The 25,173-nt window shown below is 38.2% G+C and overlaps 1 protein-coding gene across 9 annotated transcripts in view; it reads left to right on the top strand.

Annotated features, from left to right (window-relative positions):
* Positions 1 to 25,173, top strand: part of PARD3 (par-3 family cell polarity regulator) — a 460,545-nt gene that overhangs the window by 189,397 nt on the left and 245,975 nt on the right. For 7 of the 9 annotated variants that reach the window (XM_010585300.1, XM_010585335.1, XM_010585328.1 and 4 more), the window contains exon 5: positions 11,464 to 11,595. The exons of the other annotated variants lie outside the window; for them this stretch is intronic. In XM_010585300.1, coding sequence (XP_010583602.1) covers positions 11,464 to 11,595 — 132 coding nt within the window. The remainder of the gene's footprint in view (positions 1 to 11,463; positions 11,596 to 25,173) is intronic. 9 annotated transcript variants of the gene reach the window in all.

Raw genomic sequence — 25,173 nt, 5'->3', positions numbered from 1 at the left:
TGATCTCATCCTTCTCTATTTTTCCCATGAGTGGTCTCCACCAAATGATTAGGTCTCCTCATCTGTGCAAGTATTCACAAAATTGGCTCATGATTATCAGCAGCTTTAGTAGGTAAATTCACTTACCTGGATTTTTTTTAAATGGAATATTAAAATCACTTTCAGATACTTTTTTGTGTGTGAGAGACATATCTGTATTACCTAGCGACTCATGGCTTGACTTAATCCTGTCTTTTGCTTCCTTGAGCCATTCTAATGAAACAAGAAGAAATCTTTTAGTAAAAATATCTTCTCAAAGGCCTGCAGTAATACCTGATTTGCAAGCTGTAATTTTGTTTGAATTGTGTTGAACTGTATGGCTGAACAGATTGTATGCAGCTGAAGCATATCATGTGTACTTTTTTCCACTGCAGCAAAATGTTTTTTGATATTGTTGTTTTCTGAAAAACTGTTAATTTGAATCACATTCTTAATAATTCGGTACCAAAGCCTATTGGCTTAACTACCTGCCCTTCATAGATGTGAGCTGCATTAATGAAAGTCATGTTTCTTTTCCCTTAGATGTTTGTGTTAATGTATTGGAAGAATATAAATGCAACAACCAGATATGTTGCATCTTATAACAACTGTGAATTAATTATCCCATATATTTTCAGTATGGTTTTTAAAATTTGCATCTCCATTTGTGGTAAGGAATTGCATATCATTACAAATTAGTTATCTGTTTTGATCCTGCTTCTCTGAAAGGCACAAGGCTTATCTATTTAACCTGCCTTGCTTAATGCAGGGGTATACCATGGCTAACTGGCTTATGAAAAATTTCCCACTGTGACTTTTCTGAATTTGATTCATATATTGTTGCGTCAGAGATAACAGCATTGGTACAGCAGAAAGAAGTGAGAAGGAGAGCTCAAGAGAGAGCAATGAGAGAGAAAAATGATTGTGCATGGGCTTCTGTGCCTCTCTCGCTCCTGGGTTCACCCACCTGGAGCAAAGCAAATGGCATGCAACGTGCTCTGCGGGGTGGATCAGCAACAGCAAACATGTAGCTGAGTGTAGTTGGCACATAATTTTTTTTTTTCTTCCTTTTTTTCCCTTTGCCATTTACTCAGCAGCCAGGTTTTTTTGCTTGTTTGTTTTTAAATGGGTTTGCCCATATATGTATTTTGAGGTTGAAAATAGCCATGCCTTGTAGGATCAATTATTTTTAGGATGTGCTTTCTTCCTACTTGGAAACCTAATCTTTTGGGGCTCTGTAAACTGCAGAGGAAGAATTTGAAACTGTATGGGAGTGATCTAAGTCTAATCTAGTGTCAAATCCATTACCTGTAAAGCATTGTGTTTCATCTCTTCTTGCAGCTATTTTTGCTGTTCCTATGGGTTGACACTGATGAGTACAAATTTTCAGACTGTTGGATTGTAGGTTTTTTATTTATGTGAAAGACGCAATGCTTTCTAATCCTTTGTAAACAATAAAAAAAAATATTTCTCTAATGAAGTATGTCTAGATAGGAGAAAAGCATGCATGCATTATACGAAAAGCTTCAACACTAATGGTATGTCAGTGTCAAAATCGGATTTAAAGTGAAAATCAGTTTCATTTAGCTTTGCGTCTTTTTAAACACAGCTTAGTGAAGTTTGCTTTATCACTGTCACCAAAGACATGGTACTTCAACAGATTTTAACTATAATGCAGAGGACTGAAGAGCCCTGTATTAGAACTGTGTGTGTTAGTGTCATTTTATAGCCAGGGAGTGTGAATTGCAGAGTGTAAATTGATTAAATTGACTAGGGAAGACTGTGGGCTAAAAGACTGGGCATCATTCTGGGAACAAGAAACTGAAGTGTTGCTGAGGCTTCTTGGGAACCTTTGTCTCTGGTTTGTACTCCTGCAGAAGGGAGGTAGTGTGTACCAGATGAACAGTGTTGGTAAAGTGCTGTAATACAACAGAATTAGCTGAGGAGTACAGGGTAAATGCAAAGAGTCTGGCATCTCTGTCATGATAGGTTTAAACCCCCATGTAATGAATGCATCTTTCTGCTTTCAAAATAAAAATGCAATGCTTTAAACAAAAGTTCTGAAGGATTCAATGGCCATGAACATTTCTTCATCCAGGTTTATTTGAGCAGGGCTTTTCCCTTTTCAGTGAGACAGTCGCGGTTCTTGTCATTTCAGATGTGATTGCACATAGACTGAGAGTAAGGGAGAATGAGAGTGAGTTATCCACAGATGATGAAAAAGAGTGTTTTAATGCAGAAGATGTTGTTGTAGGAGAGAGATTAATGGAAATTCAGAAGGCAAGTTATATGTATCAGTTTTCTTTCTTTGTGATAGTAACTCGTTGCTGGCAGCTTGTCATGTGATGATGAAATAGAGGAATCGTACCCAAACAGCCTGCAATATAAAATAAACATAGTATGTGTTATTTTTGTCCCGGGTAATGTGTAAAATTCATGACTTCCACAGAATCACAGAACAGCTGAGGTTGGAAGGTACCTCTGGAGATTGTCTAGTTTTTGACCTTTCTGGTCAAAGCAGGGTCAGCTTGAGCCGGTTACTCAGGTCTGTGTCCAGTTGGGTTTTCAGTATATGCATCTCCAAGGATGAAGGCTGCACCACCTCTTCGGGCAGCCTCTTCCAGTGTTCTATCACCCTTATAGTAAGAAAGTTCTTTCTTATGTTTTGATAGAATGACTTGTATTTCTTTATGTGCCCATTGCCTCTTGTGCATTCACTGGATACCGCGAAGAAGAGTCTGGCTTTCTTTAGCAGAGCAGCTAGTGATATTTTAGTGCAATAACAAATCAAATCTCTATGAAAGAACTCAAAATTCCTGACTTTCAAAATGTGAAAACAAATATAGTATTTCTCATCATCAGCAGGCTGGGAATGAGAGACACAAAGTGAAAAATCCTTGCCTAGTGCACAGAGAGGTAACAGCCAATATGCATCACTTGATGCTGTGCTGTTCTGTTTGCCGAGTGCTGTGTACACGGACAGGATTCAACTGTTTGCGTCCAAAAGTCAGTCATGATCAGGTGTGTTAAGAAGCAGGAAAAAAGCCAACAGCAAACCCCAACAAATCCAAAGTGAAGGTGTGATTTTCTCCATCTCTGTTGTTTTACCTGGTTTTGCTCCAAGTCATCCATTTGTGGAAGCCCATCTATAAAATTTCCTCTCTATCCCCCAAAAGAGACAGATTATTAGTGCAAGATACTAGAGAGATCTGAGAGCTGGTGAGTTTTTTTCCACTTCTGCTCTGAGGCTGAGCAAGTCTGTTGATCACTCTCAATCTTTGTTCTTCGTCAATAGCATAGGAAGAATGTGTATTTTTCTCCCAGTGCTGTGCTCTCCCATCTCTCTCTCTGTGTGATGGGTGAGCAATGTCTGGTCCATAGGTGAGGGGACATGGTACTGCATCACAAGCTGGGATTGCCAAGGAGGGTCTGGATGAGAGAGTCTCTTAATGGTGATGAAGGAGTGGTGGAATGTGCACAGGTTGTTTGTCTTTTCACTTCAGTAAATGCAGTGTACAGCTCCTTTCTCTCAGACACAATGAAAGCTATACTGAAAACAGAAAGCTCTCAAGTACATTGTATAATTGAAGTTGTAAAGAATGGCTGGCTTTTTGTCTGCCATTCATCTAAGGGAATGTGTACTTTGTAAATTCCCATTTTTAAATGTTCATCTCTATTTCTTTTAATTTTTTATGTTCTTGCAGCACTCCCTGGGTTTGAGGGTGAAAAACTCTGGGCCTGAAAGGGTAGGTTGTTAAAAGATTGAGTAAGTTTTTTGGGAAAAAAAAAACCCCAACAAAGAAAAGTTAGATGTTCAGGTTTAGTGATTTTATTTTTTTAAAGTTTAGACATACACATACATTTTCATTGGCAGTAGTTGGATCTGGGTTTTGACCTGCTTTCATCTATTTAGTTGTAACCCACAACCATGCATTTACAGTATACACTTGTAGTTCAAGAGTTTCTGCAGATTCATATATTTGTCTGTCTTGTTTTCATTTTATCAAGGTTGTGTAGTGGAGCAAAGCAGGTTTGGATTTTGGCTGAATGTGTAGCTAGCAAGAAAAAGAAGTTTAAAGTACAGTCCAGGTTGCGGGCTGTGCTTCCCTACTTCCCTACAGTGTTCTGACATGAGCCTGCACAGCTTAAACAGTGATTATTTCAGCCTTTTTTGCTGTATTTGTTGTATTTTTAAATGTACTTTTGTCATCTTGCAATGAATACTAATCACACAAGAAGACAAGGAAAGACAAGCAGGGAAAGTAGTCTCAGAATAAAATTCAGACCCATACGTGGAACTAATCTATACAAAGGAGTACTATGGCTGGGGAGGAGATGGTAAGCTTTAATTAGTGGGGAAATTCAGCTCCAGTAAATACAGGATTTCAAACCAGGAACGCCTAGTCACCTTCTGGGCTTATTCCTGTTATGACTAAATTTGGGGCTGAAACAGATGTCACTTAGCCTGGTTTTGTTTCACAGCCTGGCAGAAAGGGGATGATCATTCTGTGCTACCACCCAGTTTTATTGTCTCTTTATAAATGAGCTCTTCAGCTCCTGTATACAGATGTCCAACTTGAGAGCATTGCCTGCTGAGCACATGAAGTGAAAGAAATCTTGACAAAAGCTAAAACCATAAGATGGAGAATGATGGGAAGCTGTTCAGTGTGAGAAAGGTCTGTGAGACTGCAAGGAGCCGAAGGTGACAATGCTGCTGTAAACTCAGATAAAAAAGAAACATGCTGCTGCAGGCCACCTGTCTGCTACCTCTTGGGTCCTTTCCCTGCAGACCGCAGGAGGGATTCTGGCCAAGGTCTGAAATGAATTTGCAGGTCGGACGAGGCGATGGATGCTTTACTGGGAGCCTTGCGGAGTCGCCTGTCTGTATTGTTAAATACAGAGGAGGGTGGTGGTGTGGGTGAGGGCTGGCAGAGGGGAGGAGTGGCTGGCTGGCAGCATGCGAAGGCACAGCCGCTTGGCATGGGTTTGGGGAATTGCCTTTGTGCTTCTGACCTTAAATCACCGCTCTTCTCCCCGCTTGTCAATGTAATGAAGAAAGAGGGGAAAAAAAAGTTTAGTTAGGCTGAGAAGACAGAACAGTTACCACATCCCCCATCCTCCTTTCTTTGTTTCAGGACTGCAGATGCAAGTTTCTAAACATAAAAACAGCCAGTTGCACCATTTTAGAGGTATGGCCACCTGAAAGCATCTATCCGACACATAAAAGGTTACTGCTGGTGGTTTATAAGATATTCTTCATTTCAAGATCTAAATATAAGATCCTTGTGAAGTTTCCTGTACCCCATTGTTTCCTGTTCCTTAGCTCCCCAAATATATTTAAAGTTAACATTCTATTTGTTAAATCCTATCTTCAGAGCATACTTTTGAAATACTACCATATATTATTTGGGTTGTTTTGCATTATCTCTTGTGAGGTTTTATTGTGAGCCTAATAAGTAAAGAGTGAATGGAAGCAGCAGTTTCTTTCCTGTCCCTCAGTCTGAGAAATAACAGCATACACTGCCTGGTAATTTCTGGCTTTGCATGTGTACGTGCAAAGATCATGACATTTTTGATTTTTCCATTGTAAACGAGAGATCAACAGAATGTTTTGGATAGGCAGTCTCATGTTTTTTAGTTTACTCTTAATTTAGCCCATATTCTTTGACACTAAATATTTACATATAACACTGCATGCACAGAAAACTGTCCCTTCATCATGGCCCCTAGTTACTGCTTTTTTTTAAGGTCAGGCCTTGCTTGTCAATCAAAGGATAACATGGAATATATGAATTGGAATTGGACAGCTCTGGAAATTTCTGAGTGTAAGGTGATAGAACTTAAGCAGAACACTGGCTTTTCAATTGCCTTTTTCCTCGTTGGCATTTAATGAGTAAATGCATAATACATTAATTGCATTCACAGAGCGATAGAGAGGGTCATTTCTGAAGATGAGTCTTTCTGAAAACATCAGAATGATTACAGAGTGGTCATTCTTCTCATCTATTTTCATCATAAATAGGGCATGCAAGTTCTTTATTAGCCTACAAGATTTACGTCTTCTGCATCCTAAGACAGTTTTTACCAGTTGCTGGAAGTGACCCATGCTCTGGGTCAGAGCTGAGAGGAGGCACAAAGCTGCGATAATTCTTTAATGTGGAAGTCCTCTTTTACTTTTCTTCTTGGAGAATGGCCCAAGATCAAAGGTTCCTGATACTGGGTGACTGGAACTGGTTCATTCTTATATGTGTTAGATGGCTGGGCTGTGTCTGGATTATTGTAGCTCCTGGCGTCATGTTCTTCAATACACTTCAAAAAAAAGCAAACGTAGGAACTAAACTGTAGAATGATAAAGTAAACTGAATCTACTGAGAGGAAAAGGAAGCTCACCCAAGCAGTAGTGTCAGTTTCTTAAGATATATGAATTTTTATAAATAGTGACTGGTACAATTAGTTTCAAGGTAAACTTTTGAAATTTGGTACAATTAAAAAGCTGTTGATGACTAGAGAGATCAGTTCCAAATCTGACCTCTATGTAAGAAGGTTTTTTTTTTTTAAAAGGGAATTTCTGTTCATTCAATACATCTATTGGGTTAATTCATTTTCTGTATGTAATGTATTTTCCCTGTAAAATAGACAAAATTTGTGCAACATTCTTTTTTTTTTGAGAAATGGGGATTCAGTTGGTCTTATGCCTCATTTATTTGTCTAAAATCCAGTTAAAAGAAAAAAAACCAACACAAAAAACCAACCAAACAAAAAACTCCAGGAACCTGCTTACTAGACCTTCACACAGCATGGAAAATGGGTATATGTGTATATTGCTGCATTTATAAACAGATGTTTGCATCAGACAAAGAGGTATTTACGTAAACTATATGAATGTTTCATTAATTACAGCTTTTAGCATCCTGTCTGAGAGCGATACCAATCTGTTCAGGGTCTAACATGGACATAGTGGAGCATAAAAAGAAAGAAGAGTAGCCTTTCTAGTGATTGAACAACAATAAATACACTTGTAGACATGAATTTCCCCAAAGTCTGTCAAATGAAATTATAACCTCAAAAGATTAAATGAAGTTTCATCTCTCATCGACATGGACAAACCCTATCTCAATCTGAGACCATCACAAGGAATCAAACCCAAGCAAGCAAGAAGCCTTTCCAAAAGTGCATAGTGTACAAGAAAAAAGAATGGATAGCAAAAAAAAAAAAGTCAGTGCCCAAAATGGTCTCTCTTAGTGAAGATCCTGAATGGGATGGTGGCAATTTGCTGTAGAAATAGTTAAAGTGAAAACTTGGTTTACGTTTTTTGATCTCCTTCCAGAGAATTACATTGAAGACCTCTTCAATCTGTTTTACTCCTGTTGTATTGCTATGTAGTATTAAAAAGAACCAAACCAAAACAAACCACACCAAAATTTGCCACACTTTACGTTAGCTGCGCAGGAGGTCAAAACGAAGGGAAAACCCCAACTTCTTCACTATTTGGAAAGCGGCCTAGTGGCAAATGAGATAACAGACATGGAACTGTCACCGTACCATGTGGAGGACTTTCTGGTTGGGTTAGTAATGCTGGGAGTCTGCAGGGGTAGAACTGTGGGTTAAAATCACGAGTGAGGTTATGCACTGACAGCTTGTAATTGAAGTACACAGATCATGCTAATGCATCATTTCATGTACAAGCTGCAGAGTCTTTGATGAGGAGCTTGTTATGTTGCAAATCATCAGAAATTAAAAGTATAGCAAAATTGCTTCATTTTTTCTGTCCCCTTTCACCCAACCCTCCAGCAAAGCCCCACAGGGACACCATGCTGAACTAAATCTTTAAGGTGTTAGATTATGTGTCCTAATTAAAAATACTGCAAAATGCTACTGTTAAGTGTAGCGGTAATATTGTGACTTGGCAGTTGTGGTGTTATATTGATCAATTTCCACTTCAAACATGATAAAGCTGACATGGCCTGTGGTCCCCAAAGATGTTTTTTAAAAAAATTAGAGGATTTAATTGTAACTGATGATGCACGTCAGCCCCGGTCCCAGGAGGGCTTACAGCTGCAGCTCCAGAAGAAATGACAGTTCCCTACATATGACCCTGATGGCTTCTGTACCATGAAATCTTTTTCTTTATGGTATTGAAGTTGAAAGTGACACACACCTTTTCTGGTCAGATGTTGGCAGCGTGAGTGCTAATGCTACATCATGCTGAATAGCAGTAAAGCTTTCTGGGTTAACACTTGCATATTTTACAAAATCCCACCTATATATATATATTTTAAATAGCAAACAACATTGTAGCTGGTTCAGTAAATCCCAATGTCTAAGCTGCAGCAATGAGTTTTTCACCTCCACCTCTATAGTTTATCACCACTGCTGTCCTTGAATTAGATCTGGCATTAGCAGTAATGGAGATCCCTGCATAGATGGGATTCCGGGTAGCCAGCAGCATCTTAAGGTTTTGTTGTGTAGCTATCTGCAAGGACTACGTGTGGCAGTGTTCAAAGTGCTGGTTTCTCTGCTCCTGGTCTAGCTTAGTGCTTGCCCCGGTGCTGTCACTGGTGGGGTACAGGGATAGCTGTTTGCCAAAAAGCAAAGGTAAAGAAAGGAGTGGAGGACTTGTCTATGGCTGGTTGTTCTTCTAATGTTTCACTGTTTGACTAAACCCAACATTACTGTGTGTGATTGCAACACTGATAAGGTATTTTATTCCACTCTGATAATAGCGCTGTTTTGAGCCTCTGAGCAGTGCTGAGAAACGCAAGAAGGTACAGGAACCACATCTCTCTACAATTTCAGCTTTTAGTTCTGCTGTCAGGAAAATTGCTGAGTGACTTTGATGCCTTCTGTATAAAATGAACTGGTATAGGCCTTATCAGGAGAAAGGTAATCTTCTACAGAAGTGGGGTATAGCAGAAATATTTCAGTAGATGGGATGAATATACTCCTCTGGTCAGCACAGATAGTATTAGGAGTAATTTCCTTGAGGGATTCATGACATTAGTATAGATGCATCAAACAGAGGCCTAATTTAACTCTTTAGCTTAGATAATTTCATTTACATTGTGTGCTGTGGCGTTGAAGACTTTCTACAGCGTGATGTTCCAATATAAAATCTGAGCAATAAGACTGTCCTGCATGATTCAGATCAGAGACTTAGTTTTTGAATGATTGAAGAACAACACACGTCCCTTGATGAACTTTTTTCCTTCCTCTCTTGCTCTTGCAAAACACTCCTGTGCATGGGTAATGGATGCTGTGTGGAGAAAGATTTTTTTTGTAGTGTAGAAAAAAATGTCTTTTTAAAAAGTTTATATTGAACATTGTAAACATGAATCAATAAAAAATGGAATTATCTATAAAGCACAGAAATACAGAAAACATCTCATTACATAGGAGGAAATTTCCATTTAGACTAGGTGATGGTCTGTCAGATAGTGAGTTATTGTTAGATTACAATAACTCATGCACCAAATGTATGGGGGGTTTTGTGCATAAAATGATCTTTCGTTCTTTCTTTGTCAGATTTTGATTTTGTTGTTATACCTTCCCACCACTTTGAACAAGAGAAATTGTTGTTTTGGCTTATAGGAACTGTGCCACCTCTGTTACCAGAAGAGAAGAATTGAATAAGAGAAGCAACAGGAAAAAATCAATTTGTACACACCGTTCCCTGGCTTTTATGGCTCTGCTAAGGGACAGTTCTACAAAGCAGTGACTGACTTCCACTGTCCCCTTCTAAGGAAGAGATTGAGCAAGTTTCTAGTTTGCTGTGTGGTTAACCACACTGGAAAACTGGTTTTTTTTTTTTTTTTTAGTTGCTGAAAGACACAAAGTTCTTATTTATGGCAGGATAAACTGATTTATGATGGTGATTTGTTAGGCTGGTTACTTGTGCAGACATATTTTTACAAGGTTATCTTGTGCTGGTTGAATTCAAGTTTTAATATCTTGACATGGAAGACTTATTCTATACTGCAAAGTCTCATTCAAGAAAAGAAGTTATCAGTTAAGAAAGCTTAAGTTTGATGTGTCTGGGAAAAGACTGCTCTCGCATAGGAAGCTTTTGAAAACTGCTACATATCACAGTTATACTGAGACCTGAATTTCCTAGCAAACCCTGTCACACATTTACAAGAAGTAAACTTGTGAAGGCAATTGTAAGGGAATTGATGCTACAGTCCATGTTTTAGAATATTGGACTAATACTGTGCCAGGCCAAAGAAATATCAATACAGTAAATAGGGAAAGGAAATGCTCATGCTGTTAGAATGAAGTGTTCATTCAAGAAAGGGTCAAAAATCTGCTGTGTGCTATAAATAAAAAAAAATAAATAGTTTTTAGCTGTGATTGTGCACTGGTGTTTGTTTATTTTTTTAGAGATTTTCAAGATTCCTAGAAGTGTTAGTATTGGAAAATATGTAGGACTACAATCCTATTTTAAAAATGGATTCTCTCTCTATTATCTGATTTGGCATGAAGATAGACAAACATTGACTGGAAAAAATACTCTGCTTTTGAAGGAAGGATACTTACAGTATATTTATAATCCTCTTCTGAAAAACTAAGCAGAATTTCCATTCCATATATTATTTCAGTTCAAGGGAAGTAACCGATGTAAGTTATCAGTAATTCATTGACTTTGGGCTAGGGGTAGCTCCCATCATTAAGGATCTGTGTTTTTATTGGCTTTTAGTGATCAGACTGGGTAAGGACTAATCTTCTTTAGAGGGTGAAGAATTTGTACAGCTTGTGGGAAAGATGTGCAGAGAAACTCATCATTTAAAAAGAAAAAAAAAAAATCTTTTTTTATCAGTCTCAATGGGATAAATGTATCTCCATCAGCACAATCTCCATCTGCTGCTGTTTTACAAATGTGACTGTATTTGTATACCTTCAGGCAAACCAAGCAAAGCATTATTATGTAGAACAGTAAATTCAAATTTTGAACTCTATAGCATGCTATCCTGGTCTAAAGGACAGTACCTGGAGCAGTGAGACAGCTTTGATAGTAAAATTAATTACATACAGAGACTTGGGAAAATTATGTAGTGGTCCAACTGGATGGACTGTATATTTGATGGACTATGGTATATTTGCTTTTGTTGAGAATGAAACTAAGGAACACGATGCCCTGAAGGCCTTGCTGAGTATGTACTTGGCAAGTCTGTGCTCTAGAAGTTTGAGATTGGAAAAGAGAGTTAGTGAAGTACAAGTGGGTGCAGGAGCTACAAATCCACTGAAGACTTTAGTTGGGCTTCACTGGTGTTAAGGAAGGGGAGCTCTTGCAATTGAATGGCCGGGCAATCGCGTTGTCCTTGGGTCTGGCTGGACCTGTATTCTCCTTTGTCAGTCTTCCTTTTGTATTCATTTAATAACCAGCTGCATTGTTAACGTGCAAGGACTGGTTGTTTTTTATAAGACACTTTTTTGTTTCTTTTAAACTAGAAAGATGAAAACTACAGAAGCCTACCACGAGATACTAGTAGCTGGTCTAACCAGTTTCAGAGAGACAATGCTCGTTCATCGTTAAGTGCCAGTCATCCCATGGTGGACAAGTGGCTGGAGAGGCAAGAACAGGTAATATATATGTGTGTATATATATATTACTTTATCAATCTAATCTTTATGCTACTCCAAGCTGTTACGAAGAAGTGTATTCTTGTGTGATATAGGGTCTCTAAGCATGATAGAAGCACTAGCAGTATGCTGACTGAATTTATATGGGATTCCTTCTGCTTACAAAAAAAACTACATTAAGACTGAAATGGACAGCTGCATTTATTTTGGTTTTGAGTCATAAACACATTTACATAGTATGTGGAATGCTGCTGTTCTTCACAACTGATACCAACAGGGTTATTTGAATTAGAGAGTATTATTTTGATAAATATTTTGTCATTGAAAGCTAATAATATTAGTACAGAATAGCTAAATGTGGGTCAGTTTTGGTACTGCACTTTTAAATGCTTGTAAAATGCTTAACATTGTAAAATATATTAATTATAGATTTGAAGACAGTGTTATATTTATTTAGTGTACATTTATACTGCTTTTGATCTTGGGCTTTTTTGAGACACTAAGTAATACCAACTTGGTTTTGGTTTTTTTATTAATAAGCTGGTAGTCATAGACATTTAAAGGTCTGAAATTAAAATTACTTTGCAGTCACTTATGTATTTGTATGTGTCTGAAATTTTCCAAGAAGTGTCTTCAAATATATAATGAAAGTGCATCTTTCGTATGGAGACTGGAAATATAACAGGAAGCCCATATGTAGGATAGTGCATATGCAGGATTATTAGTTCAATTTTCTTCTGTATGCAATGTGACATGAAAACATTGAGTTTTTGCATTGAACATAAATGTACAAATCTTGTATTTTACAGCAATAGGGCATAAAACCAGAATTTGCTTTATACAGAGGAACTTCAAAATGGAATTTGCCATATGACATAAGCCCAAGCTTCTTATACTGTGCCTTGTGAATGGAGGGGAAGGTTTAGAATCCAGTACTGGGTGGTGTCCTGGGACTGATCTCCTTCACCCACAAATCCCATACCGGTATTTGAAGTCCAGCATTGCCAAATCTTAGGGTATTCCAAACATTCTTTATTCAACCCCATTCTTAGTTAAAAAGGAGCTTAAGTAATATCACAGGGTATAAAAACCTAAAAAAACCCAAATGTGAGGTAGTAACTATTTCTGTATCTTGTAATTAGTTGCAGATTTCATTTAAAATTATATGTTTTATGAAAAAAACTCTGTCTTTGGTCCTTGTATATTTTCCTTGGCACATTTAATGATGGTGGTAGTTCCATTACTATTTTCCTCTCAAAAGACTTAGAGTTAGTGTGGATGAGTTTAGCTGCTACCTCTGTATCTGTCTGTTGAAATGGACAGTTGGTGCCCAGATTCGAAGGCATGTCCTGTGACGGTTCTGCTTGTTTGATGTTTTCAAGGCATATTTCCATGCGTCATTAGATTTTCACCATGGCAGTTAATGAAGCTGTTGTCTCAGCAAAAGAAGTTGGATTAGGAATCTTTATAGTGATCATCTTCTAAAATGTTGGGTGCATGAATATTTTAATATGTGATGCTTTATATTAAGTTTTGTGCTGATTTTAGTCTCTAAACAGCTTAACTAGTTTGATTTATTGACCAATTAGGTAAATAATTGGGCACTAGTGGTAGTCTGGAAGCATATTTGTTACCTGAATTAACTGGCTGACGTCTGAAATTGCAAATATCATGTTTATTCTGAGCAAGTTTTCTGCTTTTTGTTTTTGTTTGTGGTAGTGGGGTATTTTTGAGAGAGAAAGGGTTTGTTCTTTAAATGTGTTGATGAGTCTGCATGTACCTGGAAGACCAGGAACCTTTTGCGATTTCATATTAGCAGGATAATTAATTAGACTGAAACCTGTTTAACAGGGTATGCACAGGAGAAGAAAGCCCATGGTGTAGTGAGAGTGGGATGCAGCACAGCTCTGCAGAGAGAGGGAGGGAAGGGTCTGGCAGGGGATGGCGTAGCTGCAGACAGAGATATTCTTCCACTCTTTTGGGGGTTTTAAACTCTAATATCTTTTTCAGTATTCTCTGTGGCACTGGTTAAGCCTTTCACTTCTGTGAAGAAGCAACTCAAGCAGCAAGGTTGCTATCTGGCATAATCAATTAATTTAGCAACTTACAGTCCTGCTCCTGTGTGCTCAACAGAGCTGTAGAGGGACTGGAGTGGTCTGTGCACCCTACCAGTAGGTGCATAAAAAGTAGCAGACAGCAGGTCTGCCACCAATGGTAAGGCAGTGACAGTGCCAAGAAACCTCTAGGGCAGAACCCATTACAGATACTAGGGGTAATAATAGTTCTGGTCTAACCTGCCTTTATGGGTCTCTAGAGAAGGTAGTAGTAAACACTGGATTCATCTTGCAGACTCCAGAGGCTTGTTGTTGGATGAAGGCTCTGCTGGCTTGGATTGAGTTACTTCTCTCAAAGCTTGCCTCATCTCTTCCTTCTGAATATCAGGCGAAAAAGATTTCCAGGATGATCTTTGTTAGCTTCTAACATACATGAACATTCACTGGAATTGTGCTTTGAGGAGTGAAGGTGTGATGTACCAAAGAAGTGCAATTGTTTTTGTGTGGACAATACCTCATTTCCCATAAACAGAACTATGGAGCAAACTGTAATTCTGCAGCATCACAGCCCATTCTGCAGGTGAAACTGCAAGAGACCTTGCTTCTAGGAAATCATTATAAGCTGCTGTAGTAGGGACTAATTAAGGGCACAGAAATAGATATGTTCGAGTAGTTGTTAGAGAAATAGTTCAGTGCCTAAAAATGGAGGAATGCATGAAGCCCATAAAAATTCCTGGAAGTAATTGCTTTTTGCTCCTGTCTATTGTGCTTTACTAGGGCTCTGCTAAATTAGAGTGATACATCAAAGAAATGGAAAAGATTAATTCTGATTTCTGAGTCCTTTAAGGGATTTTGGTTGTATATGCTGGTTAGTTATATCTAGCTAAGGATTGTTCCCAGTTACTTCCAGAGCCCTCTGATTGCCCACAGGGCAAATGATCCATGTATTTCTCAGAAAGTTTTGGTATTTCTCAAGCCCACAGAGTAAGTTATGTGAAACTTTGTACCAAAGAACTATGTCACCACTATAAAAGCAAAAATCCAAATACAATTTCAGAATATAGTTAGAAAGTTAAGGTTATTATTTTTTACTCGTTCGCTCAGTTACTTAATTAATTCTGTCCTACAGATTGTCAAGTACTAGGAGCAAAATTTGCAATCTTTAATTTAATTCAGAAATATTTTAAAAAAAGAAAATGTTGGAGTTTGTTCTTCACCTTGCCCTCCACAGCACTTTCTTTTCTCCCACAGCAACCAAACTTTGAGGAATAGTTGAAAAATCTTATTTCCTCTGAAATTTATTCATATATATGGTAATGTCACTTTGAGAAATCTTTTTTCCCTCAGTTCACTTCAAGACTTGCTCAGGCCCTGATCAAATCTGGACTCATGCTGTTTCATACCAGGGAGACATGAAAAGGGAATGCATGAAAGAGTTAAACTTTTCACCAATTCCTTAAGTTTAAGTACACAGAACGCTTCTCTGGGGTGGTCATTTTAGTTTCATTAGTCAAATATTGGAACTGGCAGCAATCAAGACACCTTGAACTGAAATAGTATATCCCTTGCTCTGCTGGCGAGGCCTGTTTCGCAGAAGGAGTAAGAGTACCGGGCTGTGCTGTGTGCTGGAAAGGGGTGCGAGAGCAGCAGGAGAGGGAAATCCTACAGTGGCCCCACTAAATTATGAAGCGGTTGATCAGATTTGCAAATACAATGAGATTGGTTCAATTAAAACTACATGTAAATCTGTATACATGTATTTGTATTTGGTATATATCGGTACTTGTCAGTGCTTGAAAGCAAGGTAGGAGATAGAGTAAAATTTCATGGTTATTACTGAAGAACAGGTCTGATTCGTAACATCCCAGTAGCTTTCCAGTATCTAGCAAAAGCCAGAGATTAAAGCAACTCAAATCTATTCTGAAGTGGGAAGAGAAGTTGGTTACTACTGCTGTTTCCCTGAGCAGGAATGTGTTGTGCGGAACACTTCCCCTAAGTTATTCTTGTTCATGACATCTGTCTGTAGTAATCTGGTAGTTTTTCTGGTTCTTTTTTCAACAAGATCAGACGTGCAAGTAGCATATGGTCTTGTATCTCCAGCTGTAGATTACCTGCCCTCAGCTTGTATTTTCAGCAAAATAAGGCCTGCTTTTAGTATGATTGAGTAAACTCTTTTAAAACATTTGGATGCTATAAATTAGTCCGTTTAAGCGCTGTCAGTTGAAAAAAAATAATCAGAGCTTCAGAGGTAGGTTGGTGAATTTAAACCACTAATTTCCTGTGGATTCTAATGCTCCAGCTTACCCATGTTGTCAAATTTTTCACTTAACAACAAAACCCCTGCTTCTATTTTATGCCTTAACATAAGAATAGAAGGCAGAAATGCAGCTCATTTATTTTGTTTAGCTCTGAATGTTTCATAGTGGTATAGCTAATGTATATAAATATTTTTATTTTCCCTAGTGTACCTCTTCTGTGTTTCTCCTTGTCCGACAGGTGTATTTTAGCTTTTGTTTCTAGGTTTTGTTATGACTGTTACTACAGTGGAAAGGTCTGCAACTCCTGTGTTTCATGGCCTTGAGACGGGAAGACTCAGGGGGTGGGGGCTCTTCTTATCTCAAACTCCTCTCCTCAGGTGTAGAGGTTGAAACAGCAACAGCAGTAAAAATTATTGTCATTAGTAAGGAGTTATGCTTTAAGATTTGCAAAAAGGATTAGGTAGGCTTCAGTTGGAGGAATCATTTTTCACTGATTATCCATTACTGTGTACAGTGCCAAGACAAGAGTCTCATTGCTTTCCTCTCTCTCTGAGTACACGCACTTTATAATTTGTCTCTTGTGGTAACAACCTTAATGAACATAGAACCATGACAGTGTATAAATTATAAAGTACAGAGATGGCTTTAAAGCTTGCCATATTCCAAATAAAGGATTTCTATCACAAAGATAGAGATATGCATATGTTCGAAGCTCTAGGCCAAATGCAGAGGCCTGTCTCTTTTTGTGGGGTCTTCAGTGGACAGTCCCGTATGAAAGGCAGGGGGGTGTCTGGGTGTAGCTAGGAGGCTATTGAGGGTTTGTGAAACCAGGCAGAACTACTCTGAGGCTGATCATGGGAGCAGAAAGTGTTACCAGCTAGTGAACAAGGCCATGGCTCATGTAGTTTGCTTGTTTCTGCAGGTAGAGCTGTGGTACACAGCTGAGAAAGGCACGGCTTGGCACCTGACTTAGCATTAAATAATTGGCCATAGCTATAATTACGGGCAGGTAGAAACAGTGACCAGTGCATTGGTAGAGGATTCACTTAAGGTTTATGCTAGTCAAGGAGCTGATTAGGAGACCTCAGGGTGCCCCTGCAAGAGTTCAAAGTCTCTCTAGTCCCATATACACTTGCAAATTCAGTTTTTTTACTACTTGAGATGGGTTCTTGGCCATGCGATCACACTGGCTTCCACGTGATGGGGCTGTCAACACCCCAAGTGCTACAGTGATTGTTTCTTCTTGCTTTTGTACTACAAAGGTCAAAAGCTTGATTTGGCCCAAGAATATTTTCTCTTAGCTGCCACTGCTACAGGTAACTAGGTATTGACTGCTCCCTTTAGTTCTTTATAATGGCAAGATGTTAACTCCTTCAGCTCAGGAACTTGAGTGCTCAGGTGAAATGTAAGCTATACAGTGCTGGCTTGACCCTCCACTCAGCAGGAAGATGGGCAGTTACGTCTCAGCAAGGGCAGCAGTTGCATCCAGCTCTGAGCCAGCCAAATGCCCTGTCTGGCTGCCAGAAGAGCACCTTGACACCATTACAAAACACAGGTGTAAAAATATTTTTCTTTTTCTTTTCTTTCTTTTTTTTTTCATTTTTCTTTGATTAATCACACCTATGGAATATTTTTGTATATGTTATATGGTCAATATTATTACATAATTTCTAATAGCCTTCGACTTCCCATAAGAGTGTAGTGGTACTGGGGTATCACCGATCTGTATGTGATTGCAATTAAGTGATTATTTGGTAGACTTTTTTCAGTGTTTTCCCTGTGTTGCATTTATTATTATTATATTAGAAAAAATACTATGCATAGTGAACTCCAAAGTGAGAAACCTGTATTTAGATGTTTATAATGTGAGTACCTACATAAAAATATCCAAACTCCTGTTGTGTAGTACTGGAGTCTAGATCTGCATTGAATCAAGGCATGCGTGAGCTCAGCTGGGTCACTTCCAGGCTGGACCCCGCTGAGGCTCTGGTGATGGTTAGGTCCCCAGTTCCCACAGACACATCTTGATCTGGGAGATTTGCTGCAGCTGGTTCTGTATTACGTGTCAGAATGCTTAAAAAGGGGCATGGGAGGGTAAAACAAGCTCTTACGATGGGCATGTAAGTTCTCTATTTCTGTATTTATGATTTCTGCTTTTAAGGTTAAAATTTTTACCATATTTTTCTGTAGTGAGAATCAGAATCACAGGCTTTTTCTAGGTTTAAATCTGACTTTGAACCTAACTGGCTTCAGATCCAGATTTCTAAATCTAAACTTAATTTCCATACTTAAAAGCCATTTGATGTTTAGGTCCTAACTTGATATATTTCTGATTTTTATGTAGACTCTAATTCCTACCCCCTAGAAGAGATGTCATGTCTTCTGAATTCAGAAGAATCTCTGTATTCTTCTGTATAAAGCTTAGATATGAATATACTGATACACATATTTATTAAATATTCTCTAAATGTTTGTGTATAACCACAGAAACAGAGAAGAAGCCTTAAAGAGAAAGACTTATCTTTATGCTGAATGCATCAGTATGTACAGAGACAGAATCAAATTTCAAACTACACTATGTATTAGTTTTAAGAAAATTTGAATGTGGAATTTCTAAGTCTGTGCACTTTTATGCAAAATGGACATTCATGGACATGACCTTAACTGTGTATTTTGGAAAGACATTCTTATTATTATTTGTCTTGGAGTCATGAAAGGATTTGAAGTTGTTTTTCAGTGCTGAGAGTTTCAGTTTATATGAGGTAGGAGGTTGGAATAAACAGCTTTATTGCTTGGGGACAGCTGTAGTGGTGACGCTTTTATAAACAGTGTTTCATGCTGGCATCTATCTTGTTCTCCTTTGAAAAATAATCTGTCATTTCATACTGTGTATTAAATAGGTGAGACAGTCTGGGGGCTACAGTCTACTTTCAGTTATATGCTGCTGTATAGATATGAATTCAGTGGCAGAATGTTGCTCTATAGGGGTCCACAATTAAAAAAAAGAAGCCAAACCAAAACCAGAAAAGGTGATTTTACAAAATTACTCATGGGTTTTAATTATTATAGAAAAAGACATGCATCATGTTCAGGTGTATATCCTCACATTCAAACGCTCTCACTCTTCATAGATGCATGTACACATACACATAAGTAAGCAGGTGGACTGGGCTGAAATTTAAAGAATCATACAACAGCCCATGTTGGAAGAGACCTGGTCATCTGGTCCAACCTTTTGTGGGAAAGAGAGCCTAGGTGAGACTACCTAGCACTGTCCAATCCCGTCTTGAAAACCTCCAGTGATGGGGACTCTACCACGTCCATGGGGAGGTTGTTCCAGTGATTGATTTCTTCTATCAAGATGTAACCTCTCCTGGCGCAACTTGTAGCCCCTTGTCTTCTCCATGTGGCTCCTGGTGAAGAGAGAGCCTCTGTCCTCTTTGTAGCCACCCTTTAAGTACTGGAATACTGTGATGAGGTCTCCCCTGAGCCTTATCTTCTCCAGGGAGAAAAGACCTAACTCCTTCAGTCTTTCCTCGCAGGACAGGTTCTCCAACCCTTTAATCATGATCATGGCCCTTGTTTGGACCCTCTCCAGTCTGTCTGTGTCAATTCTTTCCTGAATTGTGGCAACCAGAACTGGGCACAGTACTCCAGGTGCAGCCTGGCAAGCGCTGAGTAGAGTGAGATGATCGCAACTCTGTCTCTGCTGCTATCTGCTAGAAGACGTACTCTGTCCTGCAGAAACTTTCTGAGGAGTGTTGGCACCCATGAAGGGCATTTTCAGACTTGCTAGTAACCATACACTGCTGTTTTCCTGCCCTTTTGGACCAAACTATTTAAATAATCCTGTTGGTATGGTAGTTAATGGTAATAAATGTATGATACCAGGGTTATAAGTAATACTCTTTTAAATTACATAGAGATGTTGTAAGAAGCTTTAAATAAATTATTGCTGTTAGTTTTCTGACTATTTTCTAAATATTTTGCAGAACAGTATTATCTCTGGCTTTTTTGACTGCTGTCTGTCCATGGTAACAGGTCAGATAAGGACATCTGAAAATCCCTAACTGGGCCGCGAAAAGTGTTTCATTTAAAGGATAGCTCAGGTCTTCCTTCTTTTAAGAACTTGTTTTCTTTCTTCATGCTGTGAAAGAGATTTATCTTCTCATATGTTTACTTTTTAGTCCAGGCGTATATAATGTATCCCAGCTAGTTGTTTATAATAGAAATGCTCTCGCTATTTTCATAATGTGCGTGTTGCTGCTACCACGTGTGTCCTCAAAAGCCCTGATGGGAACGCGGTACGAGTTAGTACCGCGCAGCCCTGCTCGTGGCGCTGGCAGCCGGTGGTGCTGCAGCTTCCCTGCGTGGGTCCCGGGGGCTCTGCACAGCGCTGCCTGCGTGGGCGAGAGCGCGGGGGGCAAGGTGGCCCCTTGACGGCAGGGCGAGCTATACCGAACAGGAGCTGCAATTACAGCGTGCCAAAGTAATGCAGAAGTGAAATACATTAGTAAAATTAAAATTGGTCCTCGTTCCCTCGGTGGGTAATACAGTTAATGAAAATAGATCTAACCAAATTAAGATAATTTATTTCATTAGTTTACAGCACTGTAAAACTTTTCAGGGCAGTACAGCCCTTCCATACAAACCTGAAATAGATGCAGTTCCACTATTCACTTCAAAGACCACAAAGGCTAAAAGTTTTAAGTGTATTAAAGCAATTCTGTTAATTGTGTCTATAGAGGATTCTCCCTTGCCCTTGCTAAAGTATTCTTAATTTAAAATTCACATTATGGTCGTTCTGCATTCTAGCCTTTTAACCAAAGTGTAAAGATGTAAGTGATTACTTTTATCTTTGAGGCCAAAAAAGAAATTCTGCATTTTTGTTTCAGAAGGTGGTACTGGTAGTACATGGTATTGCTATTTTACCTTTCTCCCCTTCTGTTTCATGTTGTTCTCATTTTCTCTGCTCTACCTTTCTCTTCTTCCTGCGTACCTGCTTTGTGGTTTACAGGCTTCTACAGGACAGTGACCAATTCCTTGGAAAGAAAGAGGTGCCACCTCTAAACCCCATCTCCGCAAATACCTTCTCTGTTTTATTTTCTGGAGTCTTGATGTTGTCTTTTTTTATTTTCTCTCAGAAAGACACCATTCAAAATTGGAAAGTTACCCCAAATACTGTTTTTTTCCTTGTTCCTTATAAGAAAACCCAAAATTGATAATTTTCTTGGTTTTGTTGCCAGCCCAAGCTTTTATAATTCTGCTTTAGAAGTCAGTCTGGCCTTAGCTTAAGATTCACATTAACTTATTTTTCAGTTAACTTATTTGCATTGTAGAGTTTGCTTGACTTGAAATGGAAAAATAAGTGCATTTTTTTTTAGTAGTCTGATTTTCTTCCTGGTACAATTTTTCTTCTAACTGGCTTATGTTACGTATTTCAAGGAAATATTTATATTATTAATTTGTAGTGGAATTTTTAGTCCTTCCTACAATAAATAGAACAACTTATCTGGACAGGAACATGGATGTGTGAGGGCTGTTCGCTTTTCACTGTAGTTTTTAGTGGAGATTCAGGTAAATCACTGCTGAGTCATGCAAGTCAGTTAATTCCCAGCACAACAGAAATAAAGTTGGAGTGGTTATTTTGGGCAAGGGAAAAAGACAGATTTTATCTCAATGGGAAACTTATCTTTATCTAATTTATTGAATAATAGCAGGACAATTTTTATACTTTTTTCATTATGTGAATTACTAATTATGAGGAAGATACTTCCAGAAAAGGGCCAAGTTTGTCCTTTCTGTTGTGGAAGCGATAGATAATTTATCTTCCACTGATGGAAATAGGAAAGGTCCTTATTCTTTAAAATCCTGTGTGGACAGGTCACTTCAATGACATGGTTGTGCTTTGCTGTAAAGAGGAATGGTACTGTGTAACTTAGAGTTAATAGTTGCGTTATGTGGTAGTAATTTTTCTGTGTTTTTGTTTTATTTGGGGTTTTAAATTTAACCTCGATTTTATTGCTTAAGTACGAGCATTTAATTATTGAATGTAGTACTCTTTGGCTGTATTAAGTGGTTACTGTAATTTATAGGATACTTTGAGAAATGTCATGATTCCTCATGAAGTGACACAGCAAGATTTAGTGAGTGCAGCAGCTGAGTGAATGGAATTACGTAATATGACCTACTTGATGCGATATACCATAAGATTTTAATTTATTTTATCAGTATAACTGGACAAGAAAGGAAGATAATAGACCAGCCGTGCCAATTCATTCATTGATTGATTTGAAATTAAGTCCATCCTAAATTTATCTTGAAACAACTCAGAGTTGCATATGAAATGGTCAACTTGGATAGTTTCTAGGGCTGGGGAGGAGGCAAGCAGGGAGAACAGGAATTTGGTTGGTTAGGAAATCAGGATGTACAAAAAAGTTATTTACTTATATATATCTGTCACATGCAAAACAGAAGAAACTACAATGCCTCTCTTTTTTTTTTTTAATTTATTTTTATTTGATCTGATTTAATAAATAATTAAAAGTGTTTTCATAAGACCCAACAACTAGCTGCCAACTGCCCTGTGGCACTGATAAAGATTTTTGCTGAATCCCTGTGCCAAAGAAAGAAAACTCATTTGTAACCGATTCAGTTACACAGGTTGAAGGAGGTTCCATGGTCAGAATAAACAGAATTAAAACAAATACAGCACGACTAGTGTTTCCATGAAGAAGCAATTGATTGGAAACATGTGAAGCAAGTGGCACTACAAATATTAATGAACTAAAGATTTTCTGTAATATACTGCCATAAAGATTTTACTTTTGAAATAAATACTACTTTTATGTTTTGATGGCTTGTATGTGATATTTTAAGAATAAAAATTGTTGCCCAGATTCCATATTAAGGTATCACTCGCTTTCATGCCAGCTGCTTGTGATTACTTTAACTTCATTTGGATTGGAATTTTTTATGCTTCTTTTTCTAGCCCAGAGGTGACTATTTATGAATTTGAGCAAAATCAGTTGGCTGTTATTATTTTAGCATACTTGCCATTTAATGTATTGTTTGTTTTCACATTTTAAAGATTAATGTTAAGGGCAGCATACATACGCAACTATTTCCAAAATGAAAAAAAAAAAAAAAATCCTTTAGGCTATATATTGCGAACATTTTCACTGACTGTGGAATAAACACCTGAGGAGTGAGGTATCCAGTATGAGCAAAACCTCTGGTCCTCTTAGTATTTCTTCAGAATACTAGGCAGGAAGCCAGTGTTCAATCACTTTGTATCAAAGCTTAATTTCCTTTTCCTTTTGGATACCCTCATTTGTCTTCAAAAATCTTTACTTTCCTAATGTGTAGGAATTCATGATTGCTTATAATTTCAACCCATTTATCCAAAGCACAGGCTAAATTAAATGTCCCAAAAGAAAGCAGTCATATCTGTAAGCATCTCTATGTAAAATTATTGAAAGTTACATTGAGTATTCCATCATACCATTTTTATTTATCTTGATTTTCTAGGCAATAATTACAACAAAGCACAGATTTCATAAAGCAAGCCCATCAGTATTTCTTCCTTGTAGTTACACTTTGTCACTATAAATAGCTTTCTCTTCATGAAGACTCTTTTAACTCATCCTCTCAAACAGAACTGATGAATTTTGCTGGTGATTTGAAGGTCAGTAAAATTGGTCTCTGTGCAGAAGAAGCATCTTACACTATTATACTTCAGTAGGATAGTGTGTATTGCAGCATTCTGGGTAGGTGAAATTAATGGGCTCAAGGACTCTGACATTTTTTCCTTAAATTAACAAATGTCAGTCTTACTGAAAAGCTGAAGGTTGGGTAGGAGGCACTTCAGCTACCTACTGGTGTGTTAGGGGACAGCAGAAAATACTGGGATGTAGGCTGGGAAACGTGTAGAAAAAAACGCAAAGAAATTATTATATCTGAATGTATGTGAACCCGTATCCCTGTATCATTGCAACACCGTTCCCTGATGACTTTTTTCATTTTACAGCTACTTGGTTTTGGTACACTTTGTGCATGTGGATATAAAAGGAGGCACAGTTGAAGAGAAGTTGTGCCCTCCCATGCTGGGCCCCCGGGGGTTTGAGCACGCTGGTGTCAGGCACGCTTTGACTTGTCTTGCTCTAAAGCCAAACCTCAGAAACCTTGGGTGAATTCAGAGCAGCACTTGCGTCTGCAGCGTTCAGCTGGGACTCTGTTTCGGGGTGGTGGGAGTCATTTCGAAACTGCCTCCCGGGCTGTTTCAGCAGGGCAAACAGCAGCTGCTGAAGCTCTGCTGCCTTGTGCCACCTGGAAGCTGGTGGGTGTCCTGGTGAGAAGTAATACCTTTCTGGGTCATACGAGTTTGAAGCCTCTACAAAAGACAAGATTTTTTTGATTCATGACAGTATCTTTCTCTTAGCCAGTTAACATACAGCAGACTTTCCTGTTCATTTTTATAGTTCAGCATTCTTACTGCTCATCCATATATAGATCAGAGTTAAATGAAGTACACATCCATACTTGTTTATATACTAGAAATACAGAACACTTCATTAACTGCCCACTTTTAGGAGCAGTATTTTAAGGTGCTGTCATTGATGATGCATATGTATATGTGTGTGTATCTATATGTTTAAATGTATGCATATATAACTTCTAAAACTTAATTTATGACAAATGGTTTTCCTGTAACTGTGCTTTTAAATACATTCATGTTGTGGAGTTCTCAGTCACCTTCCTGATACTATGATTATCCTGATAACTTCAGTAATTGTTTTAGAGAAGAAAGTGCCCAGTGTAAGCTTCTGCATACTGAAAGTGGTAGTAAAGAAATAGCATTTTGTTTTCTTTGAATTTGACCTTGGTTTTTAGCCTGAAAAAGCACTAGTCTTTATGGGTCTGTATCTACAGCTAGCCTGAAATTACGGTGATGGCATAAGATGCTGGCTTTGTTCAATCATCCATAGCAGTATCAATTTAATTCATTTAACAATCTGGAAAATTAGTCTTAATTAATGCATTTTAAAAGTACTACTACTAATGATTCATTTCAAGTTCTGATTTTAAGAAGATCTTTCATGAAAGGCTGAACTTCAAGCATATAGGTACTACACATCAGTTTCTCAATTTTCAAATCTTGGATTCTTTTTCTTTCCCTGTTTTAATACCAATAGTCTGAACTGGGATAGCTTTTAAGTAATTGTGGTGATTGAAATAAAGGAGACCCTAAAGAAGATTGGAGGTCA

This window comes from Haliaeetus leucocephalus, unplaced genomic scaffold, assembly GCF_000737465.1.
Source record: "Haliaeetus leucocephalus isolate CR32 unplaced genomic scaffold, Haliaeetus_leucocephalus-4.0 Scaffold0, whole genome shotgun sequence".
Classification (NCBI taxonomy): Eukaryota; Metazoa; Chordata; class Aves; order Accipitriformes; family Accipitridae; genus Haliaeetus; species Haliaeetus leucocephalus.
The sequence above is the reverse complement of the archived record's forward strand: the minus strand, read 5'-3'. Positions and strand labels throughout refer to the sequence as shown.